A 23,355-nucleotide genomic window follows, 5' to 3' on the forward strand; every position below is an offset into this window, starting at 1 on the left:
ATCAAGATTTACTTTCTAGGCATTTTTTAAATAGTGTATATGTTTTCCAACCATCATGTTTGATCTTGTTATCATATTGCCAAGTTCTTCCAAATAAGACATTGCTTACATCCATCACTGCAACAACGCTCCCACATTTTATCAAAATATATGTATCCAAAAGACATTAAACTAAACAGCACTTGGTAACAAATACCTTGCTACCTTTCTTAAACCACAAAAGCTTGTAGAGCTGAGAGGGTCTCCACTTTAGTATTCAGCTTCATTACAACCTACTGAGAGATTATATTTTCATGGTAGCCATTAATCTGCAAACACCTCTAGCAATGGTACATGTAGATTGAAATACAGTGTGACAGAGCCAATCTGTAGCATCCTTCATGTGGTAGTTTTATTAGCAATTTTCTCACAACAATACGTGGCCCACCATCTCCTATGACAATAAACTCTTCATCTACGTCATCATATTAAGGTTTGTCTCCTTGAAATTACTCTTCAAACATCTTTACAATCATTAGTCAATAATTGACTACCTTGAGTATTTGTCATGCAGGACAGAACAATGTCATAAACAGAAAGAGAGAGGATTTATTAAGAGAAACAAAACGAGTAGCAGCAAAGAAGAAAAATACAGAAACAAGGAAGAAGGGAGAAGAAGGAGAGGGCCGCACATGAGAGAGAGAGATAGAGAGAGAGCAAGAGAGAGAGGGAGAGGGAGAGGAAAATAAAAGCTTGTCGTGCCAGTCAGAAAATTTTCTGATTTCAACAAACTTTTCATTCTCAAGCAGAAGGTTTGAGTTTTACCTTGTAGTTCTCTGCAGTATTTATTCCTCATGACTCAGCCGCATCGCCCACAAGTTTATAAGATGCAAATCTTGTCCTTATTTCTGGGAGGGTTGGCAGCCGAAAAAACTCTAGTCAGTACATGGAATCACATGCTGTACCAGATGATGATGAAATTAGGAGGAACTAGTCGGTGTTGTCTGTTTCCAATGATATTTGATGTGTTGCAGGAATATTCCAGCAATGTGGTGCTCAAAAATGAGCGGCAGTGACTGTAATTTCAGCAATAAGCAGGATAATAAACAGTGCTTTGATCTCACAATTTCCCTTGAATGATTCCTGAAACTTGTTGAATTCTCTGGTTTGTAGCAATTTTGGCAGCAATTGGAAGTGAATCAAAGTGACTATAACTTATTCTAGTAACTTAGACTAGGTATGCGAGATTAGCGACAGCAGCAAGGTACTTGATTGCAGTTCGATGGAGATGGGTATGGCGTGAATGATTGGAGTTCGCTGAGATACCAAACTAATGCAGGAAAAAACAGAAACATAGAGAATTGAAGGAGAGAAAGAGTAGGGAAGGAGGGGAAGAAGCAAGAAGGGAGAAGAAAAAAGGAGGAGAAAAGGAGGGTAAGGGCTGCACTGGAGAGACAAAGATAGGGAAAAACTAGTTCTGGAATCAAATCTTAGCTGTCTAAATGTGCAATATTCTGATTTCTGACCAAGTTGAGTGCAGCTAGTCTGCGAGGTGAATTCTTTCTCTTTGGGAGCATCTTCTAAACCAGTATACCCTAAGAGACAAATAGCTAAATTCCCGCTTAAATCGGCAAGGTCAGAATTTGCACTGATACCCACAGAAGCAAATCAAGGACAACATCAAAGAGAAGCAAAAGAATGTGAAGAACAGATTGAAAAGTAGAAAACCCACATAAAGTGAGAAAGAAGCTGCTGTAGGCGGGCTGTAAAATAATGATAGATCATTAAAAAATATAAATGAAAAGAAATTTCTGGATACAACTTGGAACAGCCCTCTCACATGTATCTAGATCTCCAGCAAAGAAAAAATCTTAGCGCTTCATTCAGAACTACTCTAAGAGCTATACAACTTCCCAGCAGATAATAAAATTTTCTTTTTTTTAGCAGCAAAGAGAAAATTAAATTAGCAAGGCATCAAGGGGATGCTAACACGTGGTACAAAACATCAACCACTCTTCAGAGTGTTGCAAACACCAAGGATTACATTGTGATCATGAACAATTTGCCCACTAAGCCAGCTGGAGACGGCAGCAATCCACTAGTCTTTGCAAGTCTGAATCAGAGGAGTTGTATCTTTGAAGGCTCTCTTATTTCTTTCTTTCCAAGCACACCAAAAGATGGCAAGAGGGATGAGGTTCAAAGCCTTTCGCTTCCCCTTGGTGGCTCGATGCCTTTCCAAGCCCAAATCTCTCCTTCAAGTGATTCTGCCATGACACACTGCTGTCCAGTCAAGGATAAAACCAAATTCCACAAGTTCCTTGTCCAGGGTCAGTGGAGAAGAATGTGGTTGACCGATTCTGCATCAGCCATACAAAGAAAACACCTATTGATGACTATAAGCCCTCTTTTCTGCAGATTGTCAAGGGTTAAAATATTTCCATGAGCGGACACCCAAGACAAAAAAGACTTCTTTTAAAAGGGCTGCTGTCCTCCAAATGTGAATCCAAGGGGAGCTGTTGCAATTTGTTCCCACAGATGAGAGTTTCTTGTAGAAAGATCTAGCAGAGAAAACACCATTACTGTTCAAAGCCCATTTTGCCCGATGGGTATGTTTTGGAACCAAAATTTATAGAGAATTATATAAAAGTCAGACAGTGCATGAAGTTCCCAATCTACCACATTCCAAGTAAAAGTGATACTCCAGAAAATTCCCTGATCAGGGATTTGGAGATAATGACTGATGAGGGCATTTTTGTCACGAGCCAAGATGTAGATGGAAGGGAAAACAGCTCTAAGGTTACTGTCCTCACGCCACACATCATGCCAAAAGTAAACATTGGCCCCAGTTCCCACCTGAAATGTCACAAATTGGAAAAAAAAATCATCCCATCCTTTCCTGATGAATTTCCAAACCCCCACTCCATAGGTTCCCTTCTATTGTGTGTTTTTCAATCATTATGCTCAAGCCCATACACTTAGAAACAATAATATCCCACCAAAAGTGGTCTTTCTCCTTCATGAACCTCCATAACCACTTCCCATTGGAAGGATTTCAACCCCAAACCTCCCAGACAAATGGGTTGTTTGAGCAGTCCCCATCTAACCAGGCGATATTTAAACTGCTCCCCTAAGCTTCCCCAAAGAAATCTTGCCTAAATTCCCTCCAATCTCCTAGTGACTGAGGCTGATAAGGGAAGGAGCGACATTAAATAAACTGGAAAATTCGTCAAAGTGCTCTTGATGCGGGTGAGTCTGCCTCTTTCTTTTTGATAAGAAATTTCTTTTCCATCTTGCCAACCTCCTTTCAAAATTTTCAAAAATAGGGTCTCAGACTCCTTTGTCTTTGAATTTGGCCTCCAAAGGGAGACCAAGGTAATTAATGGGAAAAGGATCCTAATCTTGCAACCAAAAAAACCAGCAAGTAAGCCTCCCCCCCCCCCTCCCCCCGGAGGTGTGTTCTTTCCAATTGTAATGAGCACACTTTTACTAAGGTTCACTTTCAAGCTTGAGAAAGCCACAAACCCTAACGAAATGCATTGGAAATTGAGTATCTAAAGGGGATCATCTTCGCAAAATATGATAGTATCATCTGTGAAAAGGAAATGAGAAACTTCTGTAAGCCTTGCATTTCTGCCCACCTTCAGACCTCTTAAGATCCCTCCTTTAGTAGTTTTCATCAGCATAAAACAAAGCACCTCCATAACCAAAATAAACAGAAAAGGGGACACAGAACTCCTTGTATCAAGCCTCTCGAGGAGCAAAAGAAATCAAAAGAGCAGCCATTTATAAATTATAAGCAGTGAGAAGCTTGGGGTTTTGATGCATTGAGCAATCCAACTACACCAAAGCTCCCCAAATCCCTCCTAAGGAGATAAAGAAGGAAATTCCAGTTGACATGATCAAATGCTTTATCCATATCCAATTTGCACACTATTCCCCTTTTTTCCTCCTTTAGATAGGCATCCACCACCTCATAAGCAATAACTGCAGCATCAATAATCTGTCTTCCAACCACAAAAGCATGCTGATACTGACCAATGACTTCTTGTATAGCTTTCTTGAACCTCTCAGGTAGGACTTCGGCAATGATCTAATAAATGCTTTCCACCAAGCTAATAGAGTGGAAATTCTTGATGTTAAGAGCCCCAGCTTTCTTCGGAACAAGGGTGACAAAGGTGGTACTGAAGAAACTGACTAATTTTCCTGATCTATGGTACTCCTCCAACATGTTTAACATGCCATGCTTATAATACTCACTAACCAAAATACCACTTAAAAATAACTTAAAATTTGTCAAATAAAATAACAATTAGAAAGAGAAAAATAAAGCCAGAATATTATAAAGCAGACTCAAAAGACATTAAATCAAAGATTCCCATAATCAGATCAGCTCTGCATCAAACTTGCTATAAATTGTTTATTGACGGATGGAAGATAAGATTAATTTTAAGAAGGCGTCCACCTTCCGCACTATGTCATAATGCATCAAAAAATCAGTGCCTCAAAAAAAGAACATTAAGGATCAATGTTCATGGTTGAGAGCAGCTATTAGTAAAAATGGCTCAATCAGACCACATACTCCATCTTAAGAAGTATATCCATGCATTACGAAATAACCATAAAATCAAATATCTTGGGAAAAACAGTGCACAAAATGACATTCTGGGGTTTCTTATTCATTCTGAAATAGCATTAGCTTCAAAAATCTAAAACCCCTCACCAATTTTCAAGATGCATCAAAAGCCAAACAAAAAAATACAAGGCAAATTATCTCAGGAAGGAGCCATCATCACCAGGATGCAACCATGATTGGAGTAATCCAAAACAAGCCCAGAAAACATTTATGACTAGGTCAGATCACATATTGTCATACAGGTCATAGATAATACCTTGATACCCATATTGGTTGCTTCACGTGCAGCTTCTAGTAGTGGATCAAACATAGGATTGAATGCCACTGTAAATGCACAATCAATTATATGCCCTGCAAAAACAACAAAACAGAAGCCAGTAAAAAGACAACAAAAGGGATAAAAATGCAATGGGATGTGCAATTCAATTGACAACATAGTACACAAAACAGCCAAACAAGATTAAAAATACCAACAGAGTTTCAATGTCATTACCATCAACATGAGTTCCAAAATCCAACTTCATTACATCGTCATATTGAAGCACAGTTTTATCTCCTGAATTTGGGGTCCAATGTGCCGCCACCCTTGAAAAAAAAAAAAAAGTGAGAGAGAGAGTGAATTAAATACAGATAAGCAAAATCACTGTTTTGAAAGGCATACGGCAAGGTGTTTTAACCTTAATAACGCATCACATAAGACTCAAGGCATTAAGGCATATGCCTTTTGAGGATTTATTTTTTATATTAAAACATATAAACAAATTGCATACATATTGAAAATGCAGGAAAATTTAGAAAAGCTCCATGCAATTTTTAAAAAATTCAAATATGATTTTTTAATTACTTGTTCTTCATTCCAAGTATACAAAATATAAGTTCATTCAACTTAACATGCTAACAGATAATCAAAACATTAAAAAATTCAAATGGCATTCCTGATCCAAGATACAACTCTCAATTGTTTTGAAAAGTTATAGGTTCAAGTTCAGCATCAGAACATTCTTTAAGCCTTCAAAAGAAAAGATCTAATTAAAATTGTGCTGACTGTAGTTTTAGTAACCAAATAAAAAAAGGGCACCCCCAGGCCACAAGGCTCCCCGCTTTACGAGGGGAGGGGGAGGGACATCACAGTGTAAGCAGCCTTACCTCTGCTTTTATGCAGAGAGGCTGTTTACTTGGACTCAAACCCGTGACCAACCGGTCACAAAGGAGTAACCTTACCATTTATTCAAGGCCAGCCCTCAGTTTTACTGACCAAATATGACTAAAAATTCACACATCCGAAGTGCATAAGCCTCAACTACACATACAGAACAGGAGCACCCTTTGTGCAAATGCATAAACCTTGCTCTATTATGCATCTTCCTTTTAGGAGTTTGGCATTCTAGACCATGCCTCAAGGCATCATAGGTCTTGAGGTGAGCCTGCTGTGCCTTTTAAAACTAATCAAAACGAATCCATATCCACAAATGCCAAGGTTGGCAAGATTTTACCCGTTTAAGGAGCATCCCGTCGGAAATGCAATGCCTGCCTGCAGACCATTCTCTGATATTAGCTTACGGACTGTATTCTCCAAGGTCTCACACAGATCAGTCATTAACATTCCAGGCTTCAAAATACCTTTCATGTATTTCCGAACCTGACCAGTGATTAGAAAAACCTAAATTAAATGTCTAAAGCTAGAGGAAAAAACCTCAACCACCAACAAACACAATTAGACATTTATTTTTTTCATTTGAAGCACAACATGCATACGTGTTGAGTAAATTGGCAACCTGACGATGAACTTCTGCTGCTTGACGCACGGCATTATACATTGGTTTCTCAAGGCGCTCCAGCTCCCTCTTTTCTTCGGATGTAGTCCTCCACAGATTACTGACACATTTATCAACCATATATCAAGCTCCAGATGTTTTGAAGAATACAAACAGAGAGGAATTGAATGCACAGACAAGCACAAATCTAGTATTTTGCGTAACCTTGTGTGAAAATAGTCGAAAAAGAAGCATAAGGAAGTCAAAAAATTGCAATTAATTCATATTCACCAATTGCATATATATGTATATATATAAACAAAGTAAAAGGCTCACTTTGGCCTCCAAAGCCCCATCGCTATTTTTCTGGTAATTGTGAATTAAAAATAAAACAAGATTATATAAATCAATCAAAACTCTTGTCATAAAATTAAATTAATAAATGAATAATATATTTACTATAATGACCTATACAATTTCAGTTATGTATTTGGGGCCTTTGCTCTGCTTCACCACCTAGTTATGGAGCCGGAAAATTTCTATTTTCTTGGCAAATGGATTCTATTAAAAAAAAGAAACATATTCATTAAATGCATGGGTTGACACATATTATCTGCATATTTTTTAAAAAGAACTATCATAAATTGGTCAATTTAAGTTTAAGAAATACCTGCAAGTCACTATTTAATTTCTTTATTCTTCATTTGCCATCCCACGCATCTTAAGGTACATGCTATTAGTTGACATTATGATAATATATTTTTGATGATCTATTTAGAGATTAATTAGTCAAACTGAATTAAGCAATTTACTATGAGACAGAATAAGAAAGCAAAAAATATATTCCATTTACAATTTAATTATTTTTAAAAATTATTTTACTGTACAATATTTAAAAAATTAGATAGTCGAATATCGCTTGCAATGCACAGGTCTCTAATAGTAGAGGCGCTTAATGAAAAATCCATAACAAACAGAAGAATGAATGCTTGCTCCAAGGGCATAAATGCATGCTCATAAATATTTGGTAGAGACGCTCACTCTGCACATTTTAAAATAACAAAGCAATTTAGCATTAAAAATTAGCCTCCACGTGTTCCCAACCAGATAATCATTTGCTTAGAAGGATTATGACAAAAAATAGGGGCGTGTTTAGTTGTGGAATATATTATCACTTTCCATTTCCAGTTTTCCCAAGAATTACAAAAAAACTGCTTGTTTTCCAATTTTCCAACATTTATATAGAAAATTTGGAGAACATCTTTTTATTGCTTTCCACCTTTACCATACAAATGTTGGAAAACTAGAAAGCAAGGAGGCGCTTCTGTAATTATCTGGAAAATGAAAATTGTTTTCAATGATTAAACAAACCCTAAGTTTTTCCTACTAAAACAAGGAAAAGCCAAATGAAAAGGCCCCATTCTCCATTAAAACAAAGCAAGCAAATATAACAAAATGAGCAACTCTCCTTCCCAAAATAAATAAAAAAGGAACATGTAATGTGTGCATTACAAAAAAAATAAATAAAATAAGATAAAATGATATCAGTGACCAACAAAAATTGGAGCAAACATATAGACTGCTGATTCCTTTGAGAGTTTGTTATAGAATTTTCACACAACAAAATCAAATGTTTCCAACAAAAATCGATGTAAGCATAGAAAACTACTGATTCCTTTGCCAGTTTGATAAAGAATTTTCACAAAAATAAGTCAAATCTGAACATCAAAACTCAACATCCTCACACTTTCTTTATGGCTTCACAATTCCTATTTCGCTACATATGTCCAAGATGACTGCAATATTCACCCATTCCCACTCGAAAGATGGCAATCCCAACCTTAACCATCTATCTCAAGATATGAAATTTTTTTGTATCATTAAACATGCCAAGGGGACCAAACAGCTTGTGAACACAAGAGGTAACAAAAGATGAACTAAAAGGCACAAGGGTGCTTCCCAAACACTTCTGTTATTGCCAATATGAGCCTGGCTGCTAGAACTTTGGAGAGGAGTTCAATTTACCAACCAGGCTGATGGTACGAGATTCTTTGATGCTTAGAGCCCCACTCTTGAAGAGATCAGCAGGAAAAAGGTTGAACTGATACTAGTCACAAATCTGCCTGAGCTGTGGAGTCTTTGAAGACTCCAATAATTTCTTGCTTGAGGTTCCAGTTCCTTTGAAAGAAAATTATATTAAACTGTCATGTCCTGGGGCCTTGTCTCTATTGCAGCTCCTAAGAGCTAAAACAATTCCCTCTTCCTCAAAGGATCTCTCAAGCGACCGAGCCATGGAGAAGTTCAGTTTATTGAAAGAGATACCGTTAGCAATTGGTCTCCATGATTCCTTCTCACCAAACAGATTTCTGTAGAAATTGCAATATCCCCTTGTAATGTTTCCTTCCTCTACAAGGAGCGCAAATTCCACTTCAACATTTGTCAAAAAGTTATATCATCAATGTGCAATAGCCACGTGGTGGAAAAAACTGGTGTTCCTGTCTCCTGCCTTCAACCAAAGGGACGTAAACTTTTTTCTCCAGGCTATCACCTCTAAGTTAATGATCTTGGCAAGGACTTCTTTGAGAGCAACTCTTATGGTTCTATCTTCAGCATTCATCCTCCCTCTAAGTTCCTGGTTGTCGAGCTCCTTTATGTCAATCAGGATCTCATTTTTCCTCAATGATATTGCCAAAGATACTTTTGTTCCACCACTTCAGCTTCTCTTTTAGCAATTTAAAATTTGAGACAACCATATAGCTACCATTCCCTTCAATCCGCATGTTAAGCCACCAAATCTCAACCAAATCACCAAAACCTTCATGGTTAAGCCACATTTTCGCAAAACAGACGGGGGTTGGCACCCACCTAATTCCTCCCGTGTCAAGTAAGATGGAAGAGAGATCCAAACAGGCCAAGTAAGAATTGTGTTGCTTTCGGAAAGTGTTCCTACCAATAAGAGGAGATAAGGAATATGTCAATCCTTTACTAAGAAGGGGGCTCTTTTGAGTTTGACCACATGAAAGAGCCTCCGATGAGGGGGAGGTCAATGAGGGCAAAAACATTCATGAAGTCATGAAACTCCTACATACTAGAAGAGTCTAAGGATCTCCCACTATTATAAATTCGATATATTGAATTTTAATTAAATTAACATTTTTGCAAAATAATTTATATACACAACAACAACAACAAGACCAAGTCTTAGTCTCACTAGATGAGGTTGGCTATATGAATCCTTGTCCGATGCGATTATGGACCATTTCTTTTGATAGATTCAAGGATATTAAATCCTTAATCACTATCTCCTCACAAGTTATTTAAGGTATACCCCTACCCCTTCTACTGCCCCCCACAGCAACTAAGTCACTCTTCCTCACAGGTGCACTATGTGACCTACGTTGCAAGTGTCCATACCATCTGAATTGTCTCTCCTTTATCTTATTTTTACAGGAACTACACCTAACTTACCACGAATATGTTCATTCCTTAATTTATCTTTCAATGTTATACCACTCATCCATCTAAGCATTCTCATCTTAGCCACTTTTACTTTTTGGATATGATGTTTCTTCGTCACCCAACATTCCGATCCATATAACATAGCTAGTCTTATAGTTGTCCTAAAAAACTTCCCTTTCAATTTTCAGGGTATTCTACAATCACACAGCACACTTTAAACACTTCTCCATTTTACCCAACCTGCTTTAATTCTATGCATTACATCTTCTTCAATTTCTCCTTCAGCGTGCATAATAGATCCAAGGCATCAAAATCTACAAGTGTTATTTATTTCTTCATCATCAAGTTTAACTTTATCTCTAATATTTCTCCTATCATTACTAAAATTACATTTCATATATTTTGTCTCATTTTTACTTATCCTAAAGCCGCTAGATTCCAAAGCTTCTCTCCATAATTCTAACTCAACCTCTACTCCGTCCCTAACTTCGTCAATTAATACAATATTTGCAAACAACATACACCATGGAACCTCTTTTTGAATACTCTTGGTCAATTGGTTGGTCCATCACTAAAGCAAAAAGATAAGGACTCAAAGCAGATCCTTTTGATGTACACCTATGGTAATTGGAAAATCTCTAGTTTCTCCATCTATAGTCCTTACACTAGTCATTGCTCCATCGTACATATCCCTAATGACATCGGTATACCTACTACATACACCATTTTTTTCTAGAACCTACTATAGAACTTCCCTAGGTATCCTATCATATGCTTTCCAAGGTCAATAAATATCATATGCAAGCCTCTTCTTTTCCCTAAACTTTTCCATTAATCTTCTTAAAAGATAAATAGCTTTCGTGGTATATCTCCCAGTATAACCAAATTGATTTTCTGAAACCTTCGTTTCTAACCTTAATCTTTGTTCAACTACCCTTTCCCATAATTTCATCTAATGACTCATAAATTTAATTCCACGATAGTTATTACAATTTTGAATATCTCCTTTATTTTTGTATATAGGTATTAAAGTGTTTTTCCTCCATTCATTTGGCATTTTCTTAGTTTTTACAATTGTATTAAATAAATTAGTTAACCATATAATTCCGTTACCACCTAAGCATTTCCAAACTTCAATTGGGATGTTATCTAGTCCTATACTTTTCCCATTTTTCATTTTTTTAGTGCAAACTTAACTTCATTAACTCTAATTTTGCAAATAAATCTCATATTTTTAGTCTTTTCCTCATTTGACAATTCTAAGTTTAAGCCTTCTATTTGGTTTTCATAAACAACTTACTAAAGTAACTTCGCCATCTTTCTTTAATGTCTTCATCCTTAACCAAGACAATATCATCCTCACTTTTTATACATTTTAATAAAATATGATTTAAATAAATTATAAAGTATAAGAATTATATTAAAATTTATTAATGTAATTTATAATTCTTGCGATTTAATAAATATATTTTCTCTAAATTTACTTATATAATTATCAAAATATAATGCATAAATTAATAAAATCTGTTAACAATAATTTATTATTAATTACGAGTTTTTCAAAATTAAACATTTTTTGTCAAAATTATGAGTTTACCACCCTATAGTAACAATAACATTAAGAAGTGTCATAAGTCATGGTTGATTGCTCATAAACCCACTTAAAATAAGAAATTTCTTTACTTTATACAAAAAGCACTTTATAAACATGATAATAAACACTTATTTTGGGACAAGAGATAATAATTTCATGAGGGCTTGTGCTCCTCAAATAGGCTTGGCAAAAATCCTTAAAATACAATTTTGGTTAGATAAAAGTAATATCACACAAGGTATACTAGGTACTCAAAAAAAAATTTAGAAGAGCGGATTTAATAGTCACATTGGAAAGGACGGTAAAGGTAATCAGAGGATACAGAGATGAAATGAATATGGAGATAAAAATGAGTCCAGCATATGATTTTAAACTTCCCAAAGTCAAATGATCTTATAACAATGAATACATGTTTTAAAAGGAGAGAAGAAAATAACCTTTGGGGGTGGACAAAACAAAAGTCAAATAAATTTTTTTCTTAACCAGGAAGGTAGATCATTTATCATACAAGAATTGCAAAGTTATCCCGAAAGTTTAACTACACAACAAAGAGTACTAGTGTTAGATGTATGAATAAAAGAATGAATATATATATATATATATATATATATGTATATGTGTGTGTGTGTGTGTATAAGTAAAACAAAATACTGATTGTACTCCAAATCCGGATTGTGAAGATCAAATAATATGGATCCCTGTTCTCTTGGATAATGTGATTTGGGATAAATATCATATACCCAAATACTCATTTATTTTGCTTGGCTAACAATATTGAATAGACTGCCCACAACGGATAGACTGATTTCATGGGGGAATATGCTGAATCTTATTGGCAAAATTTGTAACGATGAGATAGAAACACGGGATCATCTATTTTTTGGTTGCCAAATAACAAAGCAAATATACAAAGAAGTTAAACTAAAAATAGGGTGTCACCAGGCCACAAGGCTCCCCACTTTGCGAGGGTAGGGGGAGGGTCATCACACACAGCCTTACCCCTGCTTTTTATGCAGAGAGGTTGTTTCCTTAGGCTCGAACCTGTGACTAACCAGTCACAAAGGAGCAACCTTACCATTGATCCAAGGCCTGCCCTCCAATGGATTGGGATGTTAATCTTTCTTGGTTATCAAGAAAAGGGAATTCCAGTACAGACACAACCTGTAAACTGGTTTGGGCAGCTACTCTTTATCATACATGGAAAGCCAATAATGCACTGTTTGAAAAAATTTCTCAGCCACAATGCATTAGTATGAGAATTATTCAAGAAGTCAAAATACAGTGCTCAAGCCTCAAGGGTATTGAGTCTTCACCAACAGATTGAACTGAATAAGTAAATTTTTTTCCAATAGTTCCAGAAGTATTTTAAATCTGACATAAATCAGTTTTTCTATGCTGGTTTTACAGTTTACGGTAATGTTTTGATGGATTGTTGTATTGACTAGTTAACCTCTCTCCTGCTTATTAATAAATGGCTATTAATTCTTCCTTAAAAAAAATACGCATAGAAAACTGGAAGAGAAATAATAAAATAAATCAATGTAAGAGAAATATGTTGTGGAACCTAAAGAGAGAAAATATAATAATTTAAAGATAAAATGATTAAAGATGATGATTGGACAATAGGAGATAGCACAGACAAACATTCATTTGAGTATATCAGCTAGTCTTATTAGAAAATAACAAAAAAGGTTTCCAGTGTATCTAGAGGAAGATTCTCAACTAGAAAAGATGGTGGTGGGATCAAGACGTCCACGAGACAGTGAAGACAAAAAGAATGTTGTTTAAGACATGACAAAATTATAGAAACATGAAAAAAATTCAAAAAGCATAAAGAGATAAGAAAATATGTGAAAGAGGCAGTTAATGAAGATTAACATAGACAATATAACCATTTATATAATAAACTAGATAAAAAGAAGGGAGAAAGACATATTTAAACTTGCTAAGGCTAAATAAAGAAACCCCCCACTTGGTTTGTGGAATGGAATTGAAGCAAGAAACGACTCAAGGAAGGAATGGAAACAATGCAGGAATAGAATCATTTTTGGAATGCAATTACTATGTTTGGTTGGTAACACAAAATGATTGTAGGAATTGTAATTTCAATCTCTTTCCAACATTTTGTATTCTTTGATGACAATAATGAAACAAAAAATGTCATTTTTCAAAAAATAACCCTAGTAAAAAATTATTTATTTTTGTGATTTTTAAAATAAGATTTCAATCCAACATTATTTTTTATTGAAATTTTTGCATTTTTAAGAATATAATAATTTTTTTATTTTTTAAAATAAAAACAATAATTATTCTCATTTGGCTATTCTTGTTATTTTTCAAAAGTAAAAAACAACAATAAGAAGGGAATATGCAGTAAATCACTGAGATCATTAAGGATATGTATGATAGAGTAATGACTAGCATTAAGATTGCATGATGAGAGTCTAGAGCATTCTCAATCATAATAGGTGTACATCAAGGTTCTACTTTGAACCCTTATCTTTTCACTTTAGTAATTGATGAACTCACTAGGAATATCCAAAACGAGATCCCATGGGGCATGTTGTTAGCAAATGATGTTGTTTTGATTGATGAAAGTAGGAGTGGAGTCGAATCTAAGTTAAAACTTAGGAGAACAACTTCAAAGTCTAGAGGTTTTAAAATAAGTAGAAATAAGACAGAAAATATGAAATGTAATTTCAACCATGTAAAAAAGAATATTGAAGATAAGGCTAAATTGAATAATTAAGAAATTAATAGCACTAGTACATTTCATAACCTTGGATCTATTATGCAAGTGGAAGAAAAAACTAAAGAGGAAGTAATACAAAGAGTTAAATAAGGTTGGATAAAATGGAGTGTTTCAAGCATGCTGTGTAAACGTAGAATACCCTTAAAATTAAAAGAAAACTTTTATAGGGCAGCTATAAGACAAGCAATGCTCTATGGATCAAAATGTTTGGATTAAGAAAAAAAAAACATATCCAAAAAGTATAAGTTGTCGAAATGCGAATGCTAAGGAGGATGAATGGCATAACGTTAAAGCCTTAAAGTATAAATTAAGGAACGAACACATTTGCAATTCGTTAGGCATAGCACTGGTAGAAGATAAGGGAGGGGCAGCTTAAATGGTTTGGGCATTTGAAGCACAAGCCAAGTAGTGCATTAGTAAGGAGTGAGCTCATTATTGTTACTGGTAGTATAAGGGGACAAGCGTAGACCAAAACTAACATAGAATAAGATAGCGAGGAAAGATTTAATAGCTATTAAACTAGCTAGGGAAAATGCCCTTGGTCGTGAGAATTGGCAAAAAAGGATTCATGTAGCCGACCACACGTAGTGGCACTTAAGGCTTATACTTATTGTTGTTGTAACAAACAATAATAACAATAACAATAACAAACTATTATAACTTTTGTTATTGTTATTGTCGCTGTTATTTTATTATTACTATTTTTTTGCTATTTTTTATTTTTTCTTTAGTGTAATTATTTTTTTAGTATTATTTTTTAATTATTTCTAAAATAATTATTATCCTTATAGTAATAAAATTTATAATTATTTGTCATTGTTTTATATTATTTTTGTTGTTGTTGTTGTTGCTATTTTCTATTGTTTATATAATAATAAATACTATAATTGTAATTATTACTATTATTCTTACCACTATTTTTGCTATTACTTTTATTTTTTATAATAACAAATAAAAATAATTCACATTTAATTAGAATTTTATTGCTATTTTTTGACAATAATACTTATTATTTTAATAATTATTATTTTTATTTGTCATTATTTTAACTTTTTAATAGTAAGTATTATTCTTATAATAATACTATTAATTTCTTTTATTATTGTCATCCAAGGTAAAGGGCAGCCTGGTGCACAAAGCTCCCATTTATACAGGGTTTGGGGAAGGGGCGAATCACAATGGGTCTATAATACACAACCTTACCTTACATTTTTGCAAGAGGTTGTTTTCACGTCTCGAACCCGTGACCTCCAGGTTACACAGCGACAACCTTACCGTTGCGCATAAGCTCCCCTTCTATTGTCATCCACGGTGACATGGTTAAAAGACGGTCAACTTGTAATTTTTAGAATTTATAATTTAATAAGGATCATAATTGTCTACCAAAAAAAGGGACAAGAATGGAATCCCAATTCCTACTTATAAAAGGAAGAATCACCATCCCATTGAATGGGAGAATCATCATTGCTCCAGGAATGAGATACCACCCTCATTTATTCAAATGGAACATAGGAATGGGAATCAGGATCAAAATCTCTCGATTCCATTCCACCTCTTGATTCCACAAACCAATGGGAGGAAAAAGCAAAGACTTGCACAAATATCAAATGTATAAAAAATGATGATGATAGTGCTTTCATTAAAGAAGAAAACACCCAAGTGAAAGGCTTAACTTAAAATTAAAAAATGAAAAGGCTAAAAATTTGAGATTTTATCCACAAAACTAGAGTTAGTGTAGTGAAGTTTGAATTTAAAAAGATGAAAAATGGAAAAACTATAAGACCAAATGGCATCCCAATTGAAATTTGGAAATGCCTAAGCAATAATGGAGTTATTTGATTAACTAATTTATATAACACTATTGTAAGAACTAAAAAAATGTTAAAAAAATGGAGGAAAATCACTTCATACCTATATGAAAAAATAAAGGCAATATTCAAAATTGTAATAACTGTCATGGAATTAAACTTATTCGTCATATAATCAAAATTTGGGAAAGGGAGGTTAGAAAAGAGGATTTCAAAAATCAAATTGGTTTTATGCTTAGGAGATTAAACACAAATGCTATATGAGTACTTAGAAGATCAATTGAAAAGTTTCAAGAGAAGAAGAGAGACTTGCATATATTGACCTAGAGAAAGCTTATGACTACCTAGGGAAGCTCTATCATGGGTTCAAGAAAAAGGGGAGTACGCAGTGGATATACTCATGCCATTAATGACATGTACGGTAGAGTAATGACTAGCGTTGGAACTACATGTTGAGAGTATAGGGAATTTCCAACTACAATAGGTGTACATCCCTTGAGTCCTTATCTTTTTGCATTAGTGATGGATAAACTTGTTGCGAATATCCAAAATAAGGTTTCTTGGTATATGTTGTTTGCACATGAAATTGCCATTGATTGAGGAACTAAGGTGGAGTAGAATCTATATAAGAAATATGGAGAGAAGCTTTAGAATCTAAAGGTTTTAAGATTAGTAAAAATAAGACAAAATATAAGAAATGTAATTTAAGTCATGATAGGAGGAATACAAGAGAAACGATTAAACTTGATGGCAAAAAATAAATTAATAGCACTAGCAAATTTTAATGCCTTAGATCTATTATGCAAGCTGTTAGGGTCTTAAAGTTCTGCTATCCTAACACATGGTTTTGATGTATGACTATTGACTTGGAGGTATGGACACTTAATCTAGATGCGATTGTGCAATTGTCACGGGAATGGATTTGGTATGTCACTATAATGTTGTGGTTGGTCCAGAAAGTTCTAATTGTGCTATTCTCAAATCTAAGATGTATGATCAATAGATCCCTGGCGGTTACTTGTATGAAATCGAGAGTACTCCGGAGAGTTCTCTTGGGGGAACACTAGGTGAGCATCTTACCTTCCTCAGTATCCTAATGGGTACTAAGTGAGCAATCCTGAGGAGCGCCCAGGGGCCGGCTCTTCACATCCTCAAGAGGTGTCCTCAACTTCCATATGGGACTAGGAGCCCCACAGACGATCCATTTGGGAATGGGATCGCACAGGTTTCTCTGGCCCGTGGGTGTACGTCCTTATTAGTCATCGGCTATACAATTGGATGGTATCATCTAAAGCCCTGGTTGTGCTAAGAATATGAGAATTACCCTCAATACTGGTGGAATGTGAGTTATTTCCTTTACCGTTTGAGTCCAAGTTCCTTAGTGATGACCTTAGTTGACTTAGGAGCTATCAGGCCATAAGACTTGACCACTAGGTGACACTTTGAGTATTTCCTTGGATAAGGATGTGTACAATTGGGTTGGACTTGGTGTAGTCTTGCTGCCGCACAGGCATGACTCCTTAACACTTTGGAAGGATATTGGCAAGGGAAATTTCTTTTGGCCATTATGAACTCCACATCCATGACATTTGGTATCAGAGCATATCTCTCAATCTTGAATGAGAAAGAGATTGAAACTATTAGCATCAACTTGATTGTGGGTATTCGATTTGTTGACATTGAGTGGGGGTGGGAGCAAGTTATCCTTGAGTAGGCTATTGACTCACGTTCCCCTCTTGTCATGTAACCTGTTGCAAGTAATGAAAAGAAAGCTCGCCTTTAGTGAATATCTTGCGAACATCAAGTTGCTTGATGGTTCCCTGTACCCTTGATAAGGGATGAGGGTTGATTGGTGGGAAAAGAGATTAGAATACCTTGTGCCCCTTGAGGTAGGTATTGTTGCCACACTTTGGGAGTTGTTCCATTGTGGTGGGCATTGGAGCAAGGATGGTTATCCGTTGAGACTTTGTGGTGTCTTCATTCCACAAGCAGAGGGTAATACTCTTAGATCCCAACCCTTGATGCTGAGTTCAGTCATGTTTTAGGAGTTTCCTTGGGGTGAACTCATACTTGGAGTTGTGATCATGACACTCATTGGGTTAGGACTCACCTTTGGAACGAATTGTTAGATTTGAACTTGGATTGGACTCATCCTTGGAGTGGTGGGGACTCGCCTTTGGAACGATTTGTCAGCTTTAAGCTCGGTCAACTTGTTGGTCATGGTAACCCCATGGTTTTGAGATCAATTGTTTCATGAAGAGACTCCGGGGTGGGGATCCATCTTTGGAGTTGAGTCATGTAAGAATATTGGGTGGAGACTCACTTTGGAAAAGGTTGTTGGTTTCGAGCTTTGAAGTTACTTGGTTAGGTACCAAGTGTTTTGATGGTCAAATTTGGAGAACCTCCAAGATGGGAGCTATTCTAGGATGGTAAGGTTGGTATGGAACCTTGAGATGGCATTTTGATCGTTAGAAGATGGTACCGTGCAAGGTATCAGAATTGGGTAATGATGGAACCTTGATCGAATGAGATTTTGGTCATTTTCTTTATGGACTGAACTAAGATGAGTCCCAAATGGTTTCAAATCAAATTTGGCTTTTGGGAAGTGGGTTGCCCTCGTGAATTAGTGGGTGAACACTATTCGGAACTCTAGTAAGAGTTTGATCTTAAGATACGATGTTGTAAATACAGATCTGTATCAAGGATGATGAGCTTTGAGTTTTGAGTGTGTTATTCTTCAAAACTATTGGTATGCAAGTTTAACTTGCGGTCGGTCAAGTTGTAACCTTGGACATGAGAAGTCCTACGTTGGATTAGAGACCTTAGTATGGTTCAAAGGAAGCTACATTCAAGTTTGAATTTGAGTTATGGGTAAAAGATCCTGTGTTCTAAGTTGTGTGGCACGAGTGACTTCGAATCAAAGTGGGATCAAAGACAAGATTGGCTACTGTGAAGAGTTTTGGTTTGGGATTGGTTGACGCCTCCCATGTTGGAGTGCAGCATGTATAGCTAGAACTTGGTTCATGTATGTTCACAACAAAGACGTTGATAGACTGAGTGGGGGAAAATGTTAGGGCATTAAAGACTTCTACGACCCTAACACATGGTTTTGGTGTATGATTATTGATTTGGAGAGATGGTCAGTTAACCTGGATGCTTTTGTGCGGTTGTCACGGGGATGGATTCAATATGTCACTATGATGTTGTGGTTGGTCCGGATAGTTTTGATTGTGATGTTCTTGAATCTAAGATGTATGATCAATAGATCCCTAGTGATTACTCATATGTGACCGAGAATACTTTGAAGAGTTCTCTTAGGGGAACACTAGGTGAGCGTCCTACCTCCCCAAGTATCCCAATGGATACTAAGTGAGCAACCCTGAGAAGCACTCAGGGCCAGCTCTTGACATCCTCAAGGGGTATCCTCAGCTTCCATGTGGGATTGAGAGCCCCACGAACGATCCAATTGGGGATGGGATTGCACGGGTCTCTCGCCTAGAGGTTTAGGTGTACGCCCTTCTTAGTCGTCAGCTATACAATTAGGCAGTATCATCTAAGACCCTAGTTGTGCTAAGAAGATGAGAGTTACCCTCAGTATTGGTAGAATGTAAATTATTTCCTTTACCATTCGAGTTTAGGTTCCTTAGTGATGACTTTTAGTTGGTTCAAAGGTTGTCGAGCCATAAGAATTGACCACAGGGTTTACACACTTGAGTATTTTCTTGGATAAGGATGTGCACAGTTTGGCTAGACTTGATGTAGTCTAGGCGCCACATGGGCGAACTAACACTTTAGGAGGATATTGGCAAGGGTGATTCCTTTTGGCCATTGTGAACTCCATGTCCGCGACACAAGGCTTGAGAGTTGAGAGAGAAATTAAAGAAGATGTAATACATAGAGTTAAAACAAATTAGGTGAAATGGAGAAGAGCTTTAGGCATATTGTATGATTATAGAATATCATTAAAATTAAAAGGAAAGTTTTATACAATCGCTATAAGACCAGCTATGCTATGCGAGTTGGAATGTTGGGCAACTAAGAAATAACATATTCAAAAAGTAGAGGTTGCTAAAATGAGAATCCAAATATGGATGAGTGGTATAACTCTAAAAGATAAATTAAGGAATGAACACGTTCACAAGTTAATCATAGCACCTGTACAAGGTAAGATAAAATGGGGCAGATGTTTGGGCACGTGTCATAAGCCAAGATGGTTTGGACATGTGTCGTAGGCCAAGATGGCTTGGACACATGTTGTAGGCTGAATAACTCCTGGGCAACAAAGAATGAGCTGGTTAATGTTATTAGCAAAGAGTTAAAGGTAGACCTATAATAACTTGGAATAAGTAAAGATTTAAAAGCCCTTCATTTTTCAAAGAATATCAATGGGTTTAAATAGCAGCCATTGCCATTATGTAATGTTGTTATGTAACGGTTTTTTGGGTTCCTAGTACCGTTACACACTACTAAATTGGTGGAAAGAGAATTCACAACCATAGCGGCTGCTACAAACTGCTATCATTACGTAACACCCATTACATTTCAGCTACAGTGCAACAAAAAATATTTATCATTTTTTCACCTTTTCTTCTCATTTTTCTTTTTTTCTCTTTCATTAGTCATTCTCAAGAAGCTATATCAAGAGAGAGAGAGAAGATTATAGGATGATAATGATAATGACATAAAAAAACTATTCATTTCTAGTAATATTCACAATAGATGCACTAATTAACAATTCAAAATTAACACTATTTTGTTAAAAAAAAATATTTATTTTGACATTATTAGTAATTTAACATTTATTTTCTATATTTTTCAACTTCAACCTTATTTTCTTTATAGTTTTCCTCATGTTCAAGTTCTTAATACTTTATTTATTTAGTGATAAATTTATGATTATATATTATAATTTTAAAGCTTAGGTTTGGTTATACCATATAACTTGTTGGTGAAGTTTATCATATTTTTATTACATTAACAAATAAATAATAGAACTTGTCTAATTCATTGTGCATGTCTTATGTGCCTGATAGATTTATAGAGTGTATATTTATTTTGTTTTATTCATTAATTTATTATGCATATTATCAATGAGAAAGTGAACTATGTTTTTAAAAAAAAATAGCAGTTTAAAACAGATGTAGAATTTATTGTTCTTACAACAGATTGTTAGTAAATGTTGAATTATAGGATCCAAAACGCACTAAAACCCTCTTTAAGGGTTGGGAGCTTAAAACATGCAAAATGCAAATAAACCAATATACATAAGAATGTGTGTGCTTGGAAAAAATTCACTACTGTTTCGCCTGCTTCCCATTATGTAACATACTAACATCCACCACACCTGCTTCCCTGCTTCTGGCTGCACTTGTTAATGTTACGCTATACTACCTGCTACCGCTATTAAAATCATGGAGGATATTGCCCAAGATCTGCACAGATGGTCAAAAAAAAAGTTCATGTAACAAACCCCACCTAGCAAGATACAACACCATGGCATCATCACTTATTTTGAATGAGAAGCGCTACAAGCACTTTATTAAGTATCACCAAACAGGGGCCTATACAACACCTTCTTAGACTTCCAAGCAAGAAATAAAGAAGAACCCTCCATTCAACTCAAACACTCCAATACCATATAATACCTACCATCTAGTACAAGCCCACTTTTCCAACTAGCCAACATCTGTAAGAGGCTGGGCAGGCCATGAAAGTTGCAGTCTCCCCACTACAGCCCACTTCAGAAACTCCATGACCTTGCTGCATGAATTCAGCTTTGCCTTCAGCTCAGCACTCTATTGTACAATTATATATAAAGTTTTTCTTCCAACCTAACCATTTCGGCAACTTTTTACAACCTGTTTTAGCTTTGGACAGAGAAGCCAGCCTACCATCCACTGCCACAACAAATCTCCTTTCCCCTATAGCCCTCTCCTCTGACATTGACAGCAGGGGAGCAAAACCACCTTGCAAATCTCCTTCAGATCTCTTCAGCGGAAACACATCGGACTCAGAACATTAAGCCATGAAATGACAATTTCCTTCACTTTCCACCCCACTTCTCAAGAATGCTTCGGATGGCTTTAAAGGGAACAAGAATCCTAATGAGCTGACAAACCAACTAGCTCCCCTCTAATAAATATTAGAGCAGGGCATCACATGGGCTGTGCTAGGTTCCAGCCAGGCCTCAACATGCTCTTCATAGGCCCATCTATTTATTACTAAAAAATTTTAAAATGTGTACAAAATATGTTTTAAAATAACACAAAAGCAAAAATACATACACACTAATATAAAAAAAAATAGAAGATATATATTTTTAGGAACTATATCGAAACTGCTCAGCACACCAGCCAGAGAGGGAATCAATGGCCAAGGACAAGTGGCATCCTAGCCGTGGCGAATCACAATGCTGGGATCTTTACAAATTTCAATATTCTCAGGAATCACAAGATTCACAACGCAGGATGGCACTCTAGATGGCATGAACCAAATGCCTCATAAAAGTTTTCTCACAATTACATATCAATTAGCATCAGCAATGTAGTTTCTTTCAACATATGGGTCCCAAGTACCCCCATATTATGAGTATCTCAAGCAATCACTTAAAACCTATCAACTAGCATAAGCAATGTAGTTTCTTTCAACACAAGTTTACCACATACCACAAATTATGAGTACCTCAAAAGCTCAAACAATCATTAACACACATCTCGAAGATTTCTAATGATCATTTATCAACAAGAATAATATACTTTCTTTCAGCATATGAGTACCACAAATTATTAAAATTCTACTAAACATTTTTTCCTGTGGTATAACATGTTAAATTGTGATACAGCATACACTCACTCATCTTTGTACTGTTGAATTTCACCCTCTGGAAACTCCCCAGATGGAAAAAGCTCAATAACAGGAATAGATGGCGGATCAGTCTGCACGGGTTCCTTCTTTTTTCTGTGCATAGCAAAAGATAAGACGCCAACTTCTAAAATCAAGTCCTCAACCAGAAAAAAAAGGTAACTAAACAAGAAACAGAGCCTCACTTGCTTTTACTTTTCTTCTTTTTCTTCTTTGTAACTTCTGGCAGAAAAGTTTTTAGATGCAAACAAGTACACATATTAGAGATACATGGGCAAAACTAGTAAAAAAATACTAAAATCAACAATTATCATTTCCCTATAAAACATTTACAAGGTAAAAAAAACTGCAATGCCAATTTATTACAATAAAATAGCTCACAACCAAAAAAAAGAGTATGGGCAATGAATTGCAATAAACTAAGGTATTACTTCACAATGACAACAACAACAACAACAACAACAAAATCAAGCCTTAGTCCCACTAAGTGAGGTCGGCTATATGAATCCTTTTCC

General features: G+C 35.7%; 1 protein-coding gene across 4 annotated transcripts in view; it reads right to left on the reverse strand.

Moving 5' to 3' along the window:
- Positions 1-23,355, reverse strand: part of LOC131159364 (methionine aminopeptidase 2B) — a 63,803-nt gene that overhangs the window by 35,153 nt on the left and 5,295 nt on the right. For 2 of the 4 annotated variants that reach the window (XM_058114230.1, XM_058114228.1), the window contains exons 3-8: positions 23,026-23,059; positions 22,832-22,936; positions 6,388-6,487; positions 6,106-6,251; positions 5,106-5,197; positions 4,869-4,963 (exon numbers count right to left, since the gene is read on the reverse strand). In XM_058114230.1, coding sequence (XP_057970213.1) covers positions 4,869-4,963; positions 5,106-5,197; positions 6,106-6,251; positions 6,388-6,487; positions 22,832-22,936; positions 23,026-23,059 — 572 coding nt within the window. Of the gene's footprint in view, positions 1-4,868; positions 4,964-5,105; positions 5,198-6,105; positions 6,252-6,387; positions 6,488-22,831; positions 22,937-23,025; positions 23,063-23,355 lie in introns of all 4 variants that reach the window. The other 2 variants (XM_058114226.1, XM_058114227.1) reach the window with 1 other exon arrangement.

Source organism: Malania oleifera, chromosome 7, assembly GCF_029873635.1.
Source record: "Malania oleifera isolate guangnan ecotype guangnan chromosome 7, ASM2987363v1, whole genome shotgun sequence".
Classification (NCBI taxonomy): Eukaryota; Viridiplantae; Streptophyta; class Magnoliopsida; order Santalales; family Ximeniaceae; genus Malania; species Malania oleifera.